Source organism: Narcine bancroftii, chromosome 2 (genome assembly GCF_036971445.1).
Source record: "Narcine bancroftii isolate sNarBan1 chromosome 2, sNarBan1.hap1, whole genome shotgun sequence".
NCBI lineage: Eukaryota > Metazoa > Chordata > Chondrichthyes > Torpediniformes > Narcinidae > Narcine > Narcine bancroftii.
In genome coordinates, this window is record NC_091470.1 from 341363041 (window position 1) to 341381792 (window position 18752).

General features: G+C 40.0%; 1 protein-coding gene across 2 annotated transcripts in view; it reads right to left on the reverse strand.

Moving 5' to 3' along the window:
- LOC138755731 (protein NDRG1-like) overlaps positions 1 to 18752 on the reverse strand; it is an 83885-nt gene that overhangs the window by 10879 nt on the left and 54254 nt on the right. For both annotated transcript variants that reach the window (XM_069922225.1, XM_069922226.1), the window contains exons 7-13: positions 17864 to 17924; positions 16394 to 16480; positions 14001 to 14057; positions 11822 to 11925; positions 7556 to 7618; positions 2000 to 2051; positions 444 to 491 (exon numbers count right to left, since the gene is read on the reverse strand). In XM_069922225.1, coding sequence (XP_069778326.1) covers positions 444 to 491; positions 2000 to 2051; positions 7556 to 7618; positions 11822 to 11925; positions 14001 to 14057; positions 16394 to 16480; positions 17864 to 17924 — 472 coding nt within the window. The remainder of the gene's footprint in view (positions 1 to 443; positions 492 to 1999; positions 2052 to 7555; positions 7619 to 11821; positions 11926 to 14000; positions 14058 to 16393; positions 16481 to 17863; positions 17925 to 18752) is intronic.

Genomic DNA, 18752 nt, shown 5'->3' on the forward strand with positions numbered 1-18752 from the left:
TTTATCATTGGGAATCCAAGTCTGCCCCTCACATTTATAACTTCGCAAATCATTTCTTTTTTTAATATTAGCTCTGCTTCTCTATGCAAGAATTGTTGCTTGAGCTGTCAAATAATTTCATCAATTTTAAAAAATTTCACCCCAGACTAATCTCCTGTAATTTATATTGAATGTTTGGCACTGTCATTGACATTCAAAATTCACCCAAATTGAAGGATCACACTTCCTAAAGGACAATTTGATAACCTATACCATCTTGTTTTCCTTGAAGACCAAAACTAATGGAAATGATGAAATAAATTCAAGCTTTTCTCTACTAAAGAGGGAGTCCATTAGCAACCATATTTTATGGGGAAAAAGTGGGTTTATATGCATTTTGGTTCTTTTGCAGCAAGGAAAGCTTCATCTCAGACTAGTTCAGATGGAAACCACATTTGCATTACCTTCAACAGAGTAGTCTTTGTTGGATCAAGCTTTGTATTACAGTCAACCTGGGTTAAAAAAACACAATTGTATCACAATCTGCATTGCAAATTATCAGGAGGGGGCCCTAGTAATTTGGCTAATCTCAAAAGATGAAAATAATACATGCTGAAACTGAAAAAACATGGCATAAAAATTCCACTTGTCAATAGGTTCTTGTCAAGTGTCACTGTTCACAACACTTGCTGCAATAACAGAAGAAAATAAGAATTGCCAGTTAGCAAGTTATTCAACCATTGATAAGAGAGCTTCAAACTCTAACAAAATGAGCATTACACAAAACACATCTTTTCATTAACTTACAGCCTTCTTAAATGGAAGCTTTTTGGCCCATACCAAGCTGCAAGACGTATTCCCAAAATAACAATTCCTCAAATAAGTTTAAAAGATTTCACCATCTACCTGGTCAAACCTTCAATAGACCTAAAGTGATTGCCATTCCAATTCAAGTCAGAGAGCACCAGTGACAATAAAGGACTAGATCAATTTACCTCTCTCCATGAGAGAGAATCTTGGTTTAGGATAGTTAAGTGAACAAAATTAGGTACAATATTCTTGGTGAACCAAATCAGTGTTTGACAGATTTAACATATGGCTCAAAGCTTTGGTAATGGTGGATCAAGAAATCTGCAATGCCCTCAATTCTTTAACATTGTAAATATGGTTTTCACACAATAGAGAAAGTGATCCATTGACTCTCTGCCAACTTTCACAGCAATTCCATTTCTCAACTTTTTTCTGTATCTACTCTCTCAACCTCCAGCTATATTTTTGATAATCTAGAATATCAGTGTTGGTGTTGCGCAATTGCTTAGCAAAAGGAGGTGCAAGGCATTCCTTCAGACTGACAGCCTACAGGTCACACTTGGGCAAGGTGTAGTACCTGTTTAGACTCAGGATCATGTGAAGTCATGGAATGCAGATGGTGGATGGTTTTACAAGCAGATTTTACATATTGGAATTTGTGGTTGTAAAACTAAAAATGCTGGGCAGATGAATCTGCTGATCAATGGCCATAGTCACTGCATCTGAAGACAGCAACAGGAAACCAATGAAGTAATTTTTTTCCTATAATCATGAACTCAGCATTTACAATCTCAGCTCAAAGATGGAGTCTTCACTGAAGAAGAGCCAACTACAATTCGGAGGGTCAGAGATCATGAAAGATGGAGAGACATGATCACCCACATCGAATGGCAAGGCACCTGAATAAATGAGAATAACCAATTAAACTACAAACCAGCATCTCTTTGGGAAGCAGAAGAAAACCATGGGAGAATATGCAAAACCTTACACAATGCAAGGTCAGGATTAAACCTGTGTTGCTGGAGTTATGCAACATTTATTTTATCTCCACAATTACCACAGTGCTTGAAACAGTTTTTAAATGTTCATTACAGTACTTACATAGAGTAATTTAAAACAAGCCCACAAATATAATTTTAACTCAAATGTGAACATTTCCACTTCCTTTCTTGGATATCACTCCATTAAAAACTGCACCACATCAACATACCACAGCATCCACAGAAGGTGAACTGTCTCCAACCACCAACAAGGTAGGACATCTAGAGGCAAAAAAAAAAGTTCATTACATCACTGACTCCAATAAATGCCAAGACCAGTATTTCACTAATAATTATAATAACTATATAACAGTTTATGGGATGGAAACAGTCCATCTCAGCCCTTCAAGTCCACGCCGGTTCACTCAAACAACTCCGCTAGATCCCCCCCCGCCTATTCTCTGCCCATAACCCTCCAACCCCCTCCTATCCATGTATATATCCAGCCTCCTCTTAAATGAAAGAATCTACTCTGCCTCAACTATTTCCTCCGGAAGATTATTCCATTCAGCTACATTCTCTGAGTGAAGAAGCATCTTCTAATGTTTCTCCTAAAATTTTGCCCCCTTACCCTCAACTTGTGTCATGTTTCAACCTCCCCCGCTCTCAGGGGGAAGAGCCTACTCGCATCTAGTCTATCTATTCCCTTCATAATTTTAAACACCTCTATCAAATCCCCTCTCAACTGTCTACGATCCAAGGAATAAAGACCTAACCTCTTCAGTCTTTCTCTGTACTCTAGGTATTTTAAGCCAGGCAACATCCTTGTAAATCTTCTCTGCACCCTCTCCACCTCTCCTTCCTATAATTTGGAGACCAGAACTGAACACAATACTCCAAACCTGGCCTCACTAATGCCTTAAACAGTCACAGCATCATTTCCCAGCTCCTATATTCTATGCTATGATTTATGAAGGCCAACATACCAAATACCTTTTTAACCACCCTGTCAACATGGGAATCCACCTTCAAGGAACACTGCATCATAACTCCAAGATCTTTGTTCTTGTGCATTCCCCAATGTCCTCCCCTTTACTACATATGTCCTATTCTAATTATTTTTTCTGAAATAAAGCACCTCACACTTCTCTACATTAAATTCCATCTGCCATCTTTCAGCCCAATTTTCCAGACAAACCAAATCCCTCTGTAATCCCTGAAAACCTTCTCACTATCCACCACTCCCCCTATTTTTGTATCGTCTGTGTATTTACTTACCCAGTTAACCACCTCATCATCCAAATCATTAATATAAATTATGAACAATTGATGCATTACAAGACACTAATTCTTCCAGAGTTTTGTCAGTTTTTGTTAAAGTATGCCCTAACATTTAACGGCACAACATTAATTTCCTTGCACATCCCAACAATTTCCAATCACAGACAAAAATAATGTTTTCTCAGCATTGTTCTATTTCACTACTGAAACATGACTGGGCACAAATCACTACCTCAGTGGTACATTGGATGATATTACTCACTTCAGTGCTCCTTTTGAAGGATTGTTGGGGAATCTGAACCCATGTTGTCCCATGACATGCAAGTTTTCCTGTACTACTGGATCAAAACCATTTGGAGTCATGTCAACCTCCTGCTCTTCTGCTTTTGAGCACATGTCAATTAAATGCAGATCCTTGTATCTACCCCATGAGTTCTCATCAGTGATTCTTTCCGAATTTATATTCTTCCCTCTGCGTATTACAAATGGGCACTTGCAATTTCATGACGTAGTAAGTAAACAAGAAGCAGCCCACTCTGATGCCCTACAAATCATAGTTGGTGACTTTAATCAGGTCCATCTTAAGACAATCCTACCCAACTATACCATAAGAGCAGTAGGTCATTTGGACCATCAAGTTTACTCTGCCATTCCATCACTAGCTGATCCAACCACCTCCAGAGATCCCAACAAACTTGATCATTGATACATTAGGAAAACAAAAGTCTATAGTTATTTCCATAGATATCATCTTGGCAAGTTAGATCACTGGGTGATGCTCCTTCTACCTGCAGAGAGAGCCCAAAATAAGATGCTTCAGAGATTAGGACAGCCAGAAAGTGGTTGCAGGAGGCTGAAGAAATACAGGATTGTTATGAGTCACTGGATTGGGCAATGTTCAAGAACTCAATTGAGGATCTGAATGATTACAACTGAGTTAATGCAGACTTCAGTAGAACATCTGTGGTCTCCACCAAATCATTCATAATTTTCCCCCATCATAAGCCCGGGATGAACAATGAAATCCAAAACTTGCCGAGTCAGATCACAGACATTCAAGATCAGAAGTCAAAAACAAGGCGGATGAATGACTTACAGAAAGCTATCTCCCAGGCAAAATGGAATTCTGAATGAGAATGGAATCAAAGGATGCCCTTAAACTGTGTGGCAGGGCACAAACCTAGAACCATAGAAGACCACAGCACAGAAAACAGACCATTCGGCCCTTCTAGACTGTGCTGAAGCATCATTCCACTAGTCCCACTGACCTGCACCCATTCCATAACCTTCTAGTCCACTCCCATCCATGTATCTATCCAATTTATTCTTAAAAAATGAGAAGCTTAATCTCAAAACAAAATTTTGCACAGTAAGAAACAACAAAACTTCACTCCCAAATGAGCTCAATGTCTTCTATGCCCAATTTGACCACCAGAAGGAGGAAGAACCAATGCGAACCCCCACGCTCCCTGACAATCTTCTCCTGTGAGTATCTGAAGGGGACATATGGGCTGCTTTCAGGAAAGTGAATCCAAGGAAAGCATCCAGTCCAGAGAGAGAACCCAGCCAAGTGCTTAAAAAGTGCTGACCAAATGGCTAGTGTGTTCAGATATCTTTATCATCTTACTCCAGAAAAGTCAAATAGGTTTCAATCTTTCTTCTTCTTCTTTGGCTTGGCTTCGCGGACGAAGATTTATGGAGGGGGTAAAAAGTCCACGTCAGCTGCAGGCTCGTTTGTGGCTGACAAGTCCAATGCGGGACAGGCAGACACGATTGCAGCGGTTGCAAGGGAAAATTGGTTGGTTGGGGTTGGGTGTTGGGTTTTTCCTCCTTTGCCTTTTGTCAGTGAGGTGGGCTCTGCGGTCTTCTTCAAAGGAGGTTGCTGCCCGCCAAACTGTGAGGCGCCAAGATGCACGGTTTGAGGCGTTATCAGCCCACTGGCGGTGGTCAATGTGGCAGGCACCAAGAGATTTCTTTAGGCAGTCCTTGTACCTTTTCTTTGGTGCACCTCTGTCACGGTGGCCAGTGGAGAGCTCGCCATATAACACGATCTTGGGAAGGCGATGGTCCTCCATTCTGGAGACGTGACCCATCCAGCGCAGCTGGATCTTCAGCAGCGTGGACTCGATGCTGTCGACCTCTGCCATCTCGAGTACTTCGACGTTAGGGGTGTAAGCGCTCCAATGGATGTTGAGGATGGAGCGGAGACAACGCTGGTGGAAGCGTTCTAGGAGCCGTAGGTGGTGCCGGTAGAGGACCCATGATTCGGAGCCGAACAGGAGTGTGGGTATGACAACGGCTCTGTATACGCTTATCTTTGTGAGGTTTTTCAGTTGGTTGTTTTTCCAGACTCTTTTGTGTAGTCTTCCAAAGGCGCTATTTGCCTTGGCGAGTCTGTTGTCTATCTCATTGTCGATCCTTGCATCTGATGAAATGGTGCAGCCGAGATAGGTAAACTGGTTGACCGTTTTGAGTTTTGTGTGCCCGATGGAGATGTGAGGGGGCTGGTAGTCATGGTGGGGAGCTGGCTGATGGAGGACCTCAGTTTTCTTCAGGCTGACTTCCAGGCCAAACATTTTGGCAGTTTCCGCAAAGCAGGACGTCAAGCGCTGAAGAGCTGGCTCTGAATAGGTTTCAATCAACGATATGGTAAACTGCCTAAACAACTATCAACTAGTGGTATTAACATCCAAAGTGATAAAGTGTTTCGAGAGACTAGCATTGAAGCACATCAGATCCTGTCTGAGTGGCGCCATGGATGCTTACTGCAACATGTCTACAGCAGAGATGCAGACATCAGGATACTCTTGATTGACTATACAGTTTGACATTCAACAACATCATCCCTTCAAAACTGATCAGCAACTCCCAAGACCCTACTGGGCAATTGCATCCTAGATTTCCTCACCTCCAGACCCATAAACAGTGTAGACTGGCAAGAATATCTCCTCCACAATCTTCATAAGCACCGGAGCACCACAGGGTTGTCTACATGGTGGCCCGCTCTACACCTAGGACTGTGTAGTGTGATTTGACAACCACCATATACAAATTTGCTGATGACACCACTGTATGGGGAGGGGACGATGAGTCAGGATAGAGGAGGGAGATAGTAAACCATTCAGCCAAGTTTTCAAACAACAACCTCACAGTCAATGTCACCAAGACCAAGGAGCTGACTGTAGACTTTAAGAAAGGAAAACCATAGGTGTATAATCCATTTATCATTGGGGGAAAATTAGGTTGAGAGGATGAACAAATTTAAATTCCTGGCACTTGCTGTTTTGGAGGACCTTTCCTGGACCTATCACACTAATGCCATCATGAAGAAAGCACATCAGTGCCTCTACTTCCTCAGGATTTTGCAGAGGTTCAGTATGTCACCAGAAGTGCAAGTAGATGTGTTGAGGAAAGTGTGCTGACTGCCTGCATCACAGCCTGGTATTGGGGCACCAATCCCTCTGGGCAGAAAGCCCGCACAGTCCAGTACATCAGACAAAACTCTCCCCACCATTGAGACCATCCACGTGAAACATGAACATGCTGTCGTAAAGCAGCAACAATCATCAAGGATCCACAGCACCCAGGACATGCTGTTCTTGTTGCTGCCATAGGAAATAGGTACAGGGGCCACAAGCCTCATACACTGTACCAGTGGCTCAGGAGCAGCTGCTACTCCTTCACCTCAAGACTCCTGACAACCGACTCATTCAGAGACTATTTTAAGGACCCTCACTATTTATTACGGAATATTTATTTTCTGAATTTGCACAATTTGTTTACATTTCTTTCTCCTCAAGTACAGTTTATGGTTAGGGTTATTGATATTCTGCCAGGCCTGCAGGAAAAAGAATGGCAGAATTGTATGTGATGTCATATATGTACTCTGACAATAAATTTGATCAGGATGCTCACTCACCAGTTAATCCAACTATTTACCTAGCATATTACTGTGCCTTCTACATTAGGATACACTTGATTTTTTTTTTTTAAAATGAGTAGTTATTTCAGTCATCTTTTCCTTTTAATACAGGTAGTTTATTCAGTGATTATAAGAAATCACATTCAATTACAGTAGTTCAATTACACACTTTTGACAGCTTCAAATTAAAACAGGATCAACATCATCTCCCCATTGTATCCATGGACACCACATGCTCTTTCCTTAGAGACACCCAGGCATGGAAGCGACTCCAGAAGTTGGGCAGGCAGTCAGTCCAGGACGAACTTTTGATGGCCCGTTGCCTGGACCCACGAATAGCCAACTTGGTCAGGCCCAGGAGCAAACCAACCACAAAATTCTGAGCAACCCAGCCCCCTCATCACTGGGTGACTGAAGATCAGGAGTATGGGACTGAAATGCAGCAGTTATTTTGGTCATTTGTACTACTGACACCCCCAAATAATTACAGCAGTTAATAAATTAATATAAAAACATATACAACCAACATTTCCAAATTTAGCTTGAGATGTTAAACAAAAGCTTCTATATCAATTTAACTCACTGTAATGTAGCTCTTTGGTGATGCTGTCCAGGAAGAGGTCGCTCAATCTCCAAATCTCTTCGACTGGAGAAAAACATTAAATGATTCTATTAAATGTGTGCTGCTAATATATGACAGTACCCCTCCCTCCCCCACCCATTCAAATAGATGCAGGGTACAATGCACAAATACTCTTTCTCATTTAGTGGGAGATAGATGCGAATAGAAAAACCATGACTGCTTGTTCACTTCTAGAATGAAATCCATCACACACTACTGGTAATTGGATCGTCCACAGCCTGGACACAGAACAAGGACCTTAAATATCATTATTTCTTTAAAAAGTAGTTGATGTTTTGTATTTATAGAAAAGGATAATCAAACAGTGGCACAGATATTGTAGTGGTTAATGAAACATTTTTCCAGCACCAACTACACTGGTTCAAATTCTCCACTGTTTGTATAAAGAGTCTCTACGTTCTCCTCGTGAATATGTGGGTTTCCTCCCAAATTTCAAAGGCATATGGGTTAGGAGGTTAATTAGTCATATGGATATGATGAGCTATGCACGCTCGTATATTGGAACAACTCATCACCGTTTTGCATCTCTAAAAATGTAAATTAAAGAAAGGATATTTTTCCCCTGAGAATTCACAACTGTGACAGAAAACAATGCAAGTTGCAGAACAATTGAACCTGGCTCTACTACTTCTTGCAGCAGAGCTCCTTCCACATAATTACCACCCTGTGGGGGAAAAGTGCCCCAGGTTCATTTTTAAAGATTTTCCTCCCCTCTCACCTTAAATCTATTCTTTGTCGTTTTAGACCATCTACGATGGGATTATGACCTTATCTAGCCCTCTTAAAGTTTTGCACACCTCTTCAAAGATTCCCCTCCTTACCTTACCATCCTCCAGAAAAAAATGCCTCAGATAATCCAGCTCCTTTTAACTTAAAACCCACCAGTTCTTCTAACATTCTCGTGAATCTTTTCTGCACCCATTCCAGAACAATAACTTCTTAAGCATCATTTGCTTAATTGAAGGAATCTGTCCAACAGCAAGGAGCTTAGTGACCAGCCATTTCAATTGCACACACCATTGCCACATGACATGCCTGGCAATGGCCTCGTGTACTGTCAAACTGAGGTCACCTTCAAATTGGAGAAGCAAAACTTTGTTTTCTGTCTGGACACTTTCCAACCAGACAGCATTAATATCAATTTCTATTTCCTTTATTTCCCCCCCCAACCCCGGCCAGAGTCTCTCATGTTCCCTATCCCAGTAGGCTCCTTTCCTCTAGCTCCCCACCCACTTCCCTCTCCTACAAAGAGAGACCCTCAAGCCTCTCTCATCACTTCAGATTTTTTTTCTTTTCTACCCTCCCACACCTGTACTCCTCCCCTTATCTCCTTCCTCTCCCCATCTTTTTATTTAGGGTGTGCCTGTTTCTGCTTATACCTGACAAAGGGACCAGGACCAAAACTTTGGTTGCCCTTTACCTGCGTAACCAGTTTAATTTCTCCAGCATGTTGGTATATTTCACTCAACACCCAAATTTGTAAACGTTGTTGCATTCCTTAAACCTAGAGCTGAATGAGGATCAAGCCCAATATTATCAAATCTGATGACCAGGGTGCTGCTGCGTTTTGGCAAGCTGACTCACAACCCATATGACAAACAGACAGTACCTACTCATTGCAACTCCCTGCTGGAAGAGTGAATAATGGTCAAAAGCTCAATGGAGTAAACTGGAGATAAAAGAAAAAAGGCCTGCAATTACTATACTCCATGTCCACTAATCACCCTTCTACAGCTGTCTCCTACCCCCACCCGATACAAATACTCTTCCTCCACCATTTTATCCATTGTCTCTCTTGTCTGGCATCTGGCAATCATCTGCCTCCACTTCCACACTTGTGCTCCCTGGTTCTCCAATCTCCTATTGATTCCTCCCATGCAGTCCATGTGATACTCTCCATCTTCCACCTGCAGTCCAGACAGGATCAAAGCCAAAAAAAAAAATCAGATCATTCTTTTTCTCTCACTGATACTGTTCTAGCTGTAAAGTTGCTCCAGCAGATTGTGCTTTGTTTCAGATTCCAGCATCTGCAGTCTTGAGGCAAAGGAGAGTGACTGCAGATGCTGGAACATCACACAAAATGCTGGAGGAACTCAGCAGGTCAGACAAGGTATATGGAAGGCAATAAACAGTCAACATTTTGGGCCAAAATATCAACTACTTATTGCTTTCCATGGATGCTATTTTTCCAGTTGTGTTACTCTAGCATAAGCTGTCTCCAATGTGTTCATTCTTGCAATGCCTGAGCAATGCTCAAGCCAAAGTATTTAAATCATCTGGGTGTGGTAACCAAAACCTCAAATTCTTTCAAATTTTGATTCATTTGCATAGACTTCAGCAGCAGTGTGTGTGAATGCCAGTAACATAACCTACTCCGTAAATTAAGCTATCCTGGAGTCATCAGCACAGGGTTTTCTGTGTATGAATTGCTCTAGTCCTTGATAATCTCACTGAAATCTAATGTTATACCAATGATAAGTTATGGCTGACAACAGAAACACCATATATAAAAAAAAAAGGACATTAACCAAAGGTGCCAATTCCTCCCCCACCCCACCCCCAAAAAGTGTGCATAAAGATTCTCAATATCCTGTAATGCAAACTGCCGTCTGTGCAATGCCAACTTTTCAGAGGTTATTCAAACAAATTTCTAGGTGTATATGCTATTTTATCTCTGTGGTTTAGATGTGATGACACACAACAGCCACAAAATTATTGAACCTATTCATTCTGCTGAGTATTTCCATTGCTTTAATTTTATGACATCACAACTTCAGTCCCAAACTTAACTTTAGGTTCACAAAACCATGGAAATTGGCCCATCTGCCATGATGACTGGATCTTATCTGAAATCATTCCATTTGCCAGTGTTTGGCCCATATTCTTCCAAATCTAAATGTTTTTAAAAAAACATGACAATTTCTCCTGCCTTTACCAGTTCATCTGGCAGCTTTGTTGCCTCAACCTTCTGTGTGGAAAAAGATGCAACTCAGGACTCTTAAATCTCTTCCCTTTCACCCGAATCCTATTCCCTCTAATTTTATAATTCCCTACCCTGGCAAAAATGCTGTGATTATTTATCCCATCTATGCCCCTCATGATTATACTGCAAGGTCACCCCTCAGCCTCTTGTATTCTAGGGAAAAAAGTGTCAGACACTATCCAATCCAAGAAAAAACTCCCAGTCCAAAATGACTTGTCCCCCATCTTGAGATGATCCCTCCAGGCTATGCACTACCTGGCACTGTCTACTTAGTGTTATCCCTCCTCCTAATCTTCCACATCTAGCCAATACAAACCAACCCACTGATCCAATTTCTTTTCATTAGTCAGTCCTTTCATCCCATGGACGAGTTTAGTCAACCCTTGATGAATGGTCCCCACTGCAAAAACACCCTTCCTCGGTTAAAGGGGACCAAACTGCACACACTCATGCAGCAAGACATCTCCACCTGCATATCAAATTCTTTTAAGATGACCAGGATTCCAATTACTATAGTCTGCAGCATCTGCACCTTCAGCTAACAAGTGTGCCCCTTTCCTAATCTATTGCCATTCCGTTGATATTCACTTTGGCATTAACAGGAAGTTGAATTAATCGCACTTTCAACCACATTATTTTACATCTACCGGGCACATGCCCAAAACCTCCAGAAGATTATTTGCATCATCCCTCAGTTTACTCTCCTGCCAACTTCGTACCATTCATAAACTTTTGAGGAAATTAATGTAATATCCCCTTCAAATCATAAACATGAACAGCAAGAAACCCAGTACTGATCCCACTGATGTCAGCCCACAAGTCTTTGCCTGTCACCAAGATTCATTCACTTGCACTCCACTTCCTGACACCAATGTTGCCCTTTACTCCATGCACTACAATCTTGCATGGGGACCTTATGAAAGCATTTGAAAGTCCAACTGCATCACATTCACTGGTTTTCCCATCCAATCTCAAAAAACCTGAAAACAAACTCGAGCAGATTTGCCCCTTGCCTTCATAAATCCATGTCGATTTTGTCTAATTTGTTATTTTAAATTATAGCCTTTTCCTTTCTACCAACTTCAGGCTAGAATTCTGCATTTTTGCTCTACTCTTTAAAAAAATTAATATTGAGGTTATATTAGCTGCTCCAATCAAATGGAAGCATCCAAAGTTAACAGGTTTAGTTATTTGAAAATAACAGCAATCCAGTGTTACATTACCTGTTGTACGAGTCAACAAAAAGCTGAAGATTGTGGTGATTCAGACTAGTAGAAATATGATTGCGGAACATCTGGATCATATTAGGATTTGCATGTACTTCATCCTAAAATTGGATTACATACATATTAGATAAATGCCAACTACAATCATAACTCACCCAAACATATGAAATTTTAGCTCATTGCATTTTCAAAACAAGGTCAAGGATCAAGAGTTCACAATTCAAGCCAAATGGGTGTTACCAGCAAATACTACTGGTGCTCTGCCCTTAGCTTTTGTAATCTTCACAATGAGAACTTGTGGAAAAGGTTTAGAAAATTCCTTGGTGCTGACGCTGTAGTTACCAGGCTCTTTTGTCGTCGGAGAGCCAAATCAAGCCCTACTCGCAGGAGGGAGAAAACTAACAGCTGCCCATGGTTCTTCAACTTAACATAAACTAGCGATTCAAAATGATTTTGAATGTCTCAAATAATTCAAAATCTTCAAAAGTTTAAAAAAGGAGCCTACATATTAATGAATGAAACATGTTAACCATCCTACTCCATTCAAATTTTAAAAAGGGAAAAAGGGAATTGTGCTGCCTCCATCTTTGGAACTAGAGAATTGCTGACAACAGCTTTCGGGTTACAATGACCCCATAAGAAACTGTTGTTAGTTACAATGTATAATGCTCAAGTCTAACAAAAGTGTTGGAAGTTGTTGTCGTCAAAGTACTATGAGCAGTTTTGGACTCCTGGTTTAAGAAAGGATATGCTGACATGAGAGAGGGTTCAGAAAAGATTCAAAAGGATGATTCCAGGAATGAAAGGGTCATATGAGGAATGCTTGACAGCTCTTGGTGGAATTTAGGAGAATGAGTGAAATCTCATTGAAATGTTTTAAAATGATGGAAGGCATGGACAGAGTAGATATAGAAAGGTTGCTTCCCAAGATGGGAGAGTCTAGGACAAGAAGGCACAACTTCAGGATTGAAGGGCAGCCACTTGGAACAGAGATTCGGAGGAATTTCTTAAGGTAGAGAGTGGTGAATCTGTGGAATTTGTTGCCCACAGGCAGTTGTGCAGGCCAAGTTGTTGGGTGTATTTAAGGTAGAGATTGATAAAGTTCTAGATTAGCTAGGGCATCAAAGGTTACAGGACAGATAGTGGGGCAGAGTAGGAAAATAGATCAACTCATGTTTGAATAACAGTACAGGCTCGATGGGCTGATTCTTCTATGTCTTGTGGTTTAAAACTGGGTCAGAGTAACCCTCAACTTCAAGGCAGCATTCAACATTAAGGCTCAATGGTGAAATTGAAGTTAATTGATGTGAACTGGAACAGAAATGTGTAGAAGTCGTACCTTGCTCAAAAGGAAAAAATATGGTTGCAAGAGGATGGCATGGGTCACAACAGCCTGCTTCTGTGCTGTACAATTCTATGGAAGTCAATCCTCCAGTCTCACAACATAATTAGTGCCTTAACCAAATCACCTTCAGTTGCTTCGATCATCTTCCTTTCATCACAACCACTTTTGTGTATTAATAATCACTCTGCCTGCAGACTTTCTGGTTTCACTTCATTTGAACATCCTTCTGTTCCCTCAATTCTCAACTGAATGCATCAGGCTAGAGATTTGCCAAGATCCACTACTTAGCTGGATTTGGTATTTTGCTTTCAAATTTTATTATTTTATTTTATTTTTTTTTTAAAAAAAGCACCTTGATGGACTTCCACTAGAGCTTATTAGATTGATAATTTAGTCATGTCCACTGCTGTTCTTGATATCTTTCTGAAAATGTATTGGCACAGCATTTCTCATGGACGAGATGAAGATGACCAAAATGCAGGATGGCAGTGTTATGCAATTGGATTCCCTGCAGTTTCTCACAAAATCTCACCTTTCCAGGTATTTCCGAATGATAGTGCTACACACATAGCAGTGCACTAACCAGAGGCCGGGGCTATCATAAGACACTACATACCGTTTAATTTTCCCCATCCTCTGACCTTCCATACAAGGCCAGATAAATAAATTCCTGAGAGAGTGTTCATGGAGTCCAAAGACCATGCAGATTCTTAGATAATTCAAATTATGCAACTTCTATTCCATTTGAAGACAAACAAACTGGATTAAACTCGTACCAGTGTCGTGATGTTCCTTACTTTGATGCAAATGAAATGTGAACACTGAACTTACCTTACTGAACAGATGAGTGATCACAACATCCGTCAAGTTAGAAGTCCATTCAGTAAACTAGGAGAAAAGTTTTAAAAAACCAATTATTCCTTACTTTGTGCCCAATTCCTTTTCCCCTGAAAACTAATTCTTGATGAAAACTTGCATGAAACAATGCAAGTGAGGAAGTCGGCAGTAAAATTCAAGAGGATCAAGAACCACACAGAAAACAAGGTACTTTGGCTTTATAATGTGGTAGCAGTGATTACAAAAAGCTAACAGAGTTTAGTACAAATGTCATTCACAATTTGATTTTTCTTTCCACGTCTCGGCAATAACTTCAGAATAAGCGTCAAGAGTTCTGCAATTTGGAAATAGGCACTTCAGCCCAACTTGTTTGTGCCAAATAAGCAAGTTTCCATTTGCCTTCATTCGGCCACATATCCCTCTATGCACCTTCTAAATGTCTTTTGAAGGATACAATTGACCCCATGTTCACTACTTCCCTCAGGCAGTTTGTTTTATATCTGTACGCCAATATGTGTGAAGGCGACACCCCTCTGGTCAGTTTGAAATCTTGCTCCTCTCACCTTGAATCTTTGCCATCTAATTTTAGATTCCCTTACCCTGGGAAAACAGACCATTTAAGTTAACTGTGCACCTTGTGATTTTATAAACCTCTAAAGATAATAAATTACTAATTTTCTGGTTTCACCTGTTGGAATTCAAACCATAATCCCCATGAGACCCATCTTATTTATACATAAACAAAAAGGAGGCATTCAGTGTGCTGAGTTACATCAGTGAAGGGAGATGGGGAAGAAGAGATGAGAAAGAAAGAGGAATGGTTTACATTTTGGGTTGAATTCATTTATAAAGGCATGAAGGGCTTCAAACTGAAATGTCAATCGTCTCCCCTCCTCTCCCTTTCCCCACCAACCTTTAAAAAGAATTGATGCTGCAGCACTGGCAGATTATTTTATGCTCTGGATGGCTTTGTTCATAATACGTCAGGCATCACATTTCAATTTTTATAGTAAAAATTTTTTGAAGGATCTTCATATTCTCAAAGACTTAGTCAGCAGATAACTACACATTATCAATAAATTGTTATCCAAGCACATTAGAAAAACTCCCCCCCCCCCCGAGTTCCCATGGATTAATTTGCATTTTTCCTCTGCTGTGGTCTTTAATTTAAAAAATATATTTTTCACACTATAAACCATATTAATCAATATACACAAACATTTCCCTCTTGAATATACAGTGTCATTTTCTCCCCTTTTACCCCCTCCCTTCCCTCCCTCCTTCCCACCCCCCTCCCAACCCATTAAACGTTCAAAATATACAACACAATAAGACCATTAAACAATGTCATTACACAATGAAAATAAACAAGAAAAATGTGTCATCTACTTTTACACACTGGATCAAGTCATTTTGTCTTTTTCTCATTTTAGGGGTGGAGGTCCGAGGCAAGCCCTCTCTGTTATGTTCCATGTAAGGTTCCCAAATTTGTTCAAATAATATGACTACTTTTTTTTAAATTATATTTTATTTTTTCCAATGGAATACATTTATTCTTTTCCATGTACCATTGCTGTACTCTCAGGCTCTCTTCTGATTTCCAAGTTGACATTATACATTTTTTTTGCTACAGCTAAGGCTATCATAATAAATCTTTTTTGTGCTTCATCCAGTTTGAGGCCTAATTCTTTACTTCTTGTATTACTTAGAAGAAAGATCTTTGGATTTTTTGGTATGTTGCTTTTTGTAATTTTATTTAAATACCTGATTTAGATCTTCCCAAAACTTTTTCACTTTCTCACCTTCTTTTTTACTTGATGAGAGAACAAGAAATGGGTAATTCCATCTTTCATGCTGCTTCATGAATTATACACATATGATAGTACACACAAGAAATAAGTTTCAGTTTAAAAAAACAGACATGACCAGTCTTTTCCCCCATCATCACTTCACTTTTGGCCCTACTTTTATTTTCAACTTTTAGACATGGAAAGCTCCTTTATGTGTTAGTTTTTAATTTTAATTGTTTGGAGAAATGCTGCTTCTCAGCTATTACAACTAATAAAAATGTTCATTTCTTAAAATGTGAAGTTCTCCAGTGTATTAGTCATTAGGAACACAAAATAAACCAAACAACACTACTTCCATTAAAATATTTGCTACAATGCATAATACAGTAATTTATAGTATGTCAAAAAGTTGTAATTTACTGTTCAATGTCTTAATAAATAAAACACCAATATACTTTTATTACAATACACAAATGTGCTGCAGAAACTCAAGTCAAGCAGCATCCATAGGAAGTAAAGGGTAACCAACTTTCTCCAGCATATTTGTGCATTCCACTCTATCCTAAACTTTCTTGCTCAACTGCAAACTTTTATTACCTTATTTGCTGCCCAATCCATCCATCCTTCGGCATTGCAATGAATATTAATGAGACATAATCCTTCGACAAGATTTGGATGAGTCAACTGAAATAGAGAAAATGTAAGGAAATCAATAACAAACATATTTTTGTTTTACTTTAATTACTGAAATGAAAAACAGAATAAATGTAAAATGATCCCATTAGCAAAACTAAGGAATTGATTGTGAACTTCAAAAAGGGGGAAGTCAGGAGAAAGCAAACCAATCCTCAGAGGGGGTCAGCAGTGGAAAAAGGCTTAAGAATCTCAAATTCATGGGTGTCAACATCTCTGAAGATCCATTCTGCAATCACCAAAAAGTCTCACGAGTGGCTATACTAAGTGAGGAGTTTGAGGAGATCGGGTACGTCACCATAGACATTTGCGATTTCTTGCAGGTGTACTGTGGAGAGCATTCTGACTAGTTGCATCACTGTCTGGTATGGAGGTGCCAATGCACAGGACAGGAAAAGATTAAAGGGTTGTGAACTTGGCCAGCACCATCATGGGACAGCTACAAGAGGCAGTATATCAAAAAAGCAGCCTCCATCCTGAAGGACTCTCACCAACCAGGCCATGCCCTTTTCTCACTAGACATCAGAAGGAGGTTACAGGAGCCCGAAGACGAACACCAATGGTACAAAAACAGCTTCTTCCCCTCTGCCATCACATTTCTGAATGGGCAACGAACCACAGGCACTCCCTCACTTTCTCTTCTTTTATACCAATTTTTTTTTAAAAAATATATATAATTTGAAGCAATTCTGCACCTGTAATGGTGCCACAAAATGACATATTTCATGACACAAATTCTGATTCTGACACACAAGACTTGATGTTGGTTTACAAGACTCTCTAGCAGGGGTGCAGTGCTGTCGGAGCTCACCAAAGTGCCGCTCACGCAGCTCACTGGGCCAATCCGGGACCACTACGCAAGAGCTCCAGCACGATGTGGCTGCAGAGGCAGGACCACCCCCCCCCCCCCCCCCCACCCTGTTCTCAAGTCTCAGCAAACCTTGTTACCGTTTTGATAAGCTCCAGCACCTAAAAAATTACCATTATGCCACAGCTTTCTAGAATGCAAAACAATTCACAAGAATGCTACCAGGTTTAGTAGGTATGATATACAAGGCTGGGAGTTTTCTCCCTGAAGGGGAGGGACCTAATAGGCATTTACAAAACTGTATGCAAATAATCAGTTTTAGAAGGGACCCAAGAGATGTCTTTGTGGTGATACATAGAACGAGCTGCCAGATAGAGTGATACAGGTTGAGATCATTGTAATTTTTAAAGGGTATTCAGCTAGGTACATAGTTAGGAAAGGTAATGGAATTAGTCAAGTTGACATGGACAAGTTGGGCCTGTTCTCCTACAGTAGAACTATGATTCTATAACAGTATAGACCTATAAGCCTAATATTAATTTACTTCAGAGGAAATGGAAACTTACAGCCAGTCTAGTCAGGATATATGCACCAGCTCCAACTCCTAATCCAATAACGCTCTTCAAACTGGAAGACAAAATGAGGCTATTTTTTCCAAAAGATCAGGCAACATTTGATCCTTAAAATTTTTTTTCTCTTTCAAATGCTCAGTATAAAAATAATGCATCAAATCAGTGATGCAGAGAAAGGAATGTATATCTATTTCAATGTGCTGAAACAAACCTGAGGGTTTGATCGCAAGACAGAATTAACTTTGTTTTGAAGCAATTTTAAAATAATTATTATGAATTGTGGCCACCATTTTTAGTTAATAAAATTATTCAATGCATATATTAGCCTGGAAAATGGCTAGCCACTTTTCTAGCATTAAAGCACAATTTTCCTGAATGATGTTTTAAAAGGTGAGGAAAAGTTTGCAAAAAATAGTTAGTGCCAAATTGCAAATCAGGACTAATGAATTTCAGTGAATAAAAGTATTGTTTTAAGAACAATGGGTGTTAAGAGTAGAAATTTCTTAGTGGCAGCTTGTGTGACAGCTCAGATTCCGAAAGCATCTTTTACAAATCAATATACAATGAATGTTTATTGAACTCGTGGGGAAAGCTGGCAAGAAATAAACAGATGCAATAAAGATGAGGGGCTGCCAGTGGGTGAGAGAGGGAAAGAATCTACAAAATAGTTTGGCATTCTTCTTGTCCAGAAGTACTTTTGGCAGGCAAATGCAAAAAGTGCAAAGGCCTTTCCACTTGCAAATGCAAAAATCAGGACTACCATCAGCTCTTGTAAAACATGCACAAGAATAGCAAATGATTCATTAACACATTATCTTTGCATGGGCCTATAAATTTGTCAATACATTTTCTTTTCCAATACTATTTTATAAAGGCATGGCAC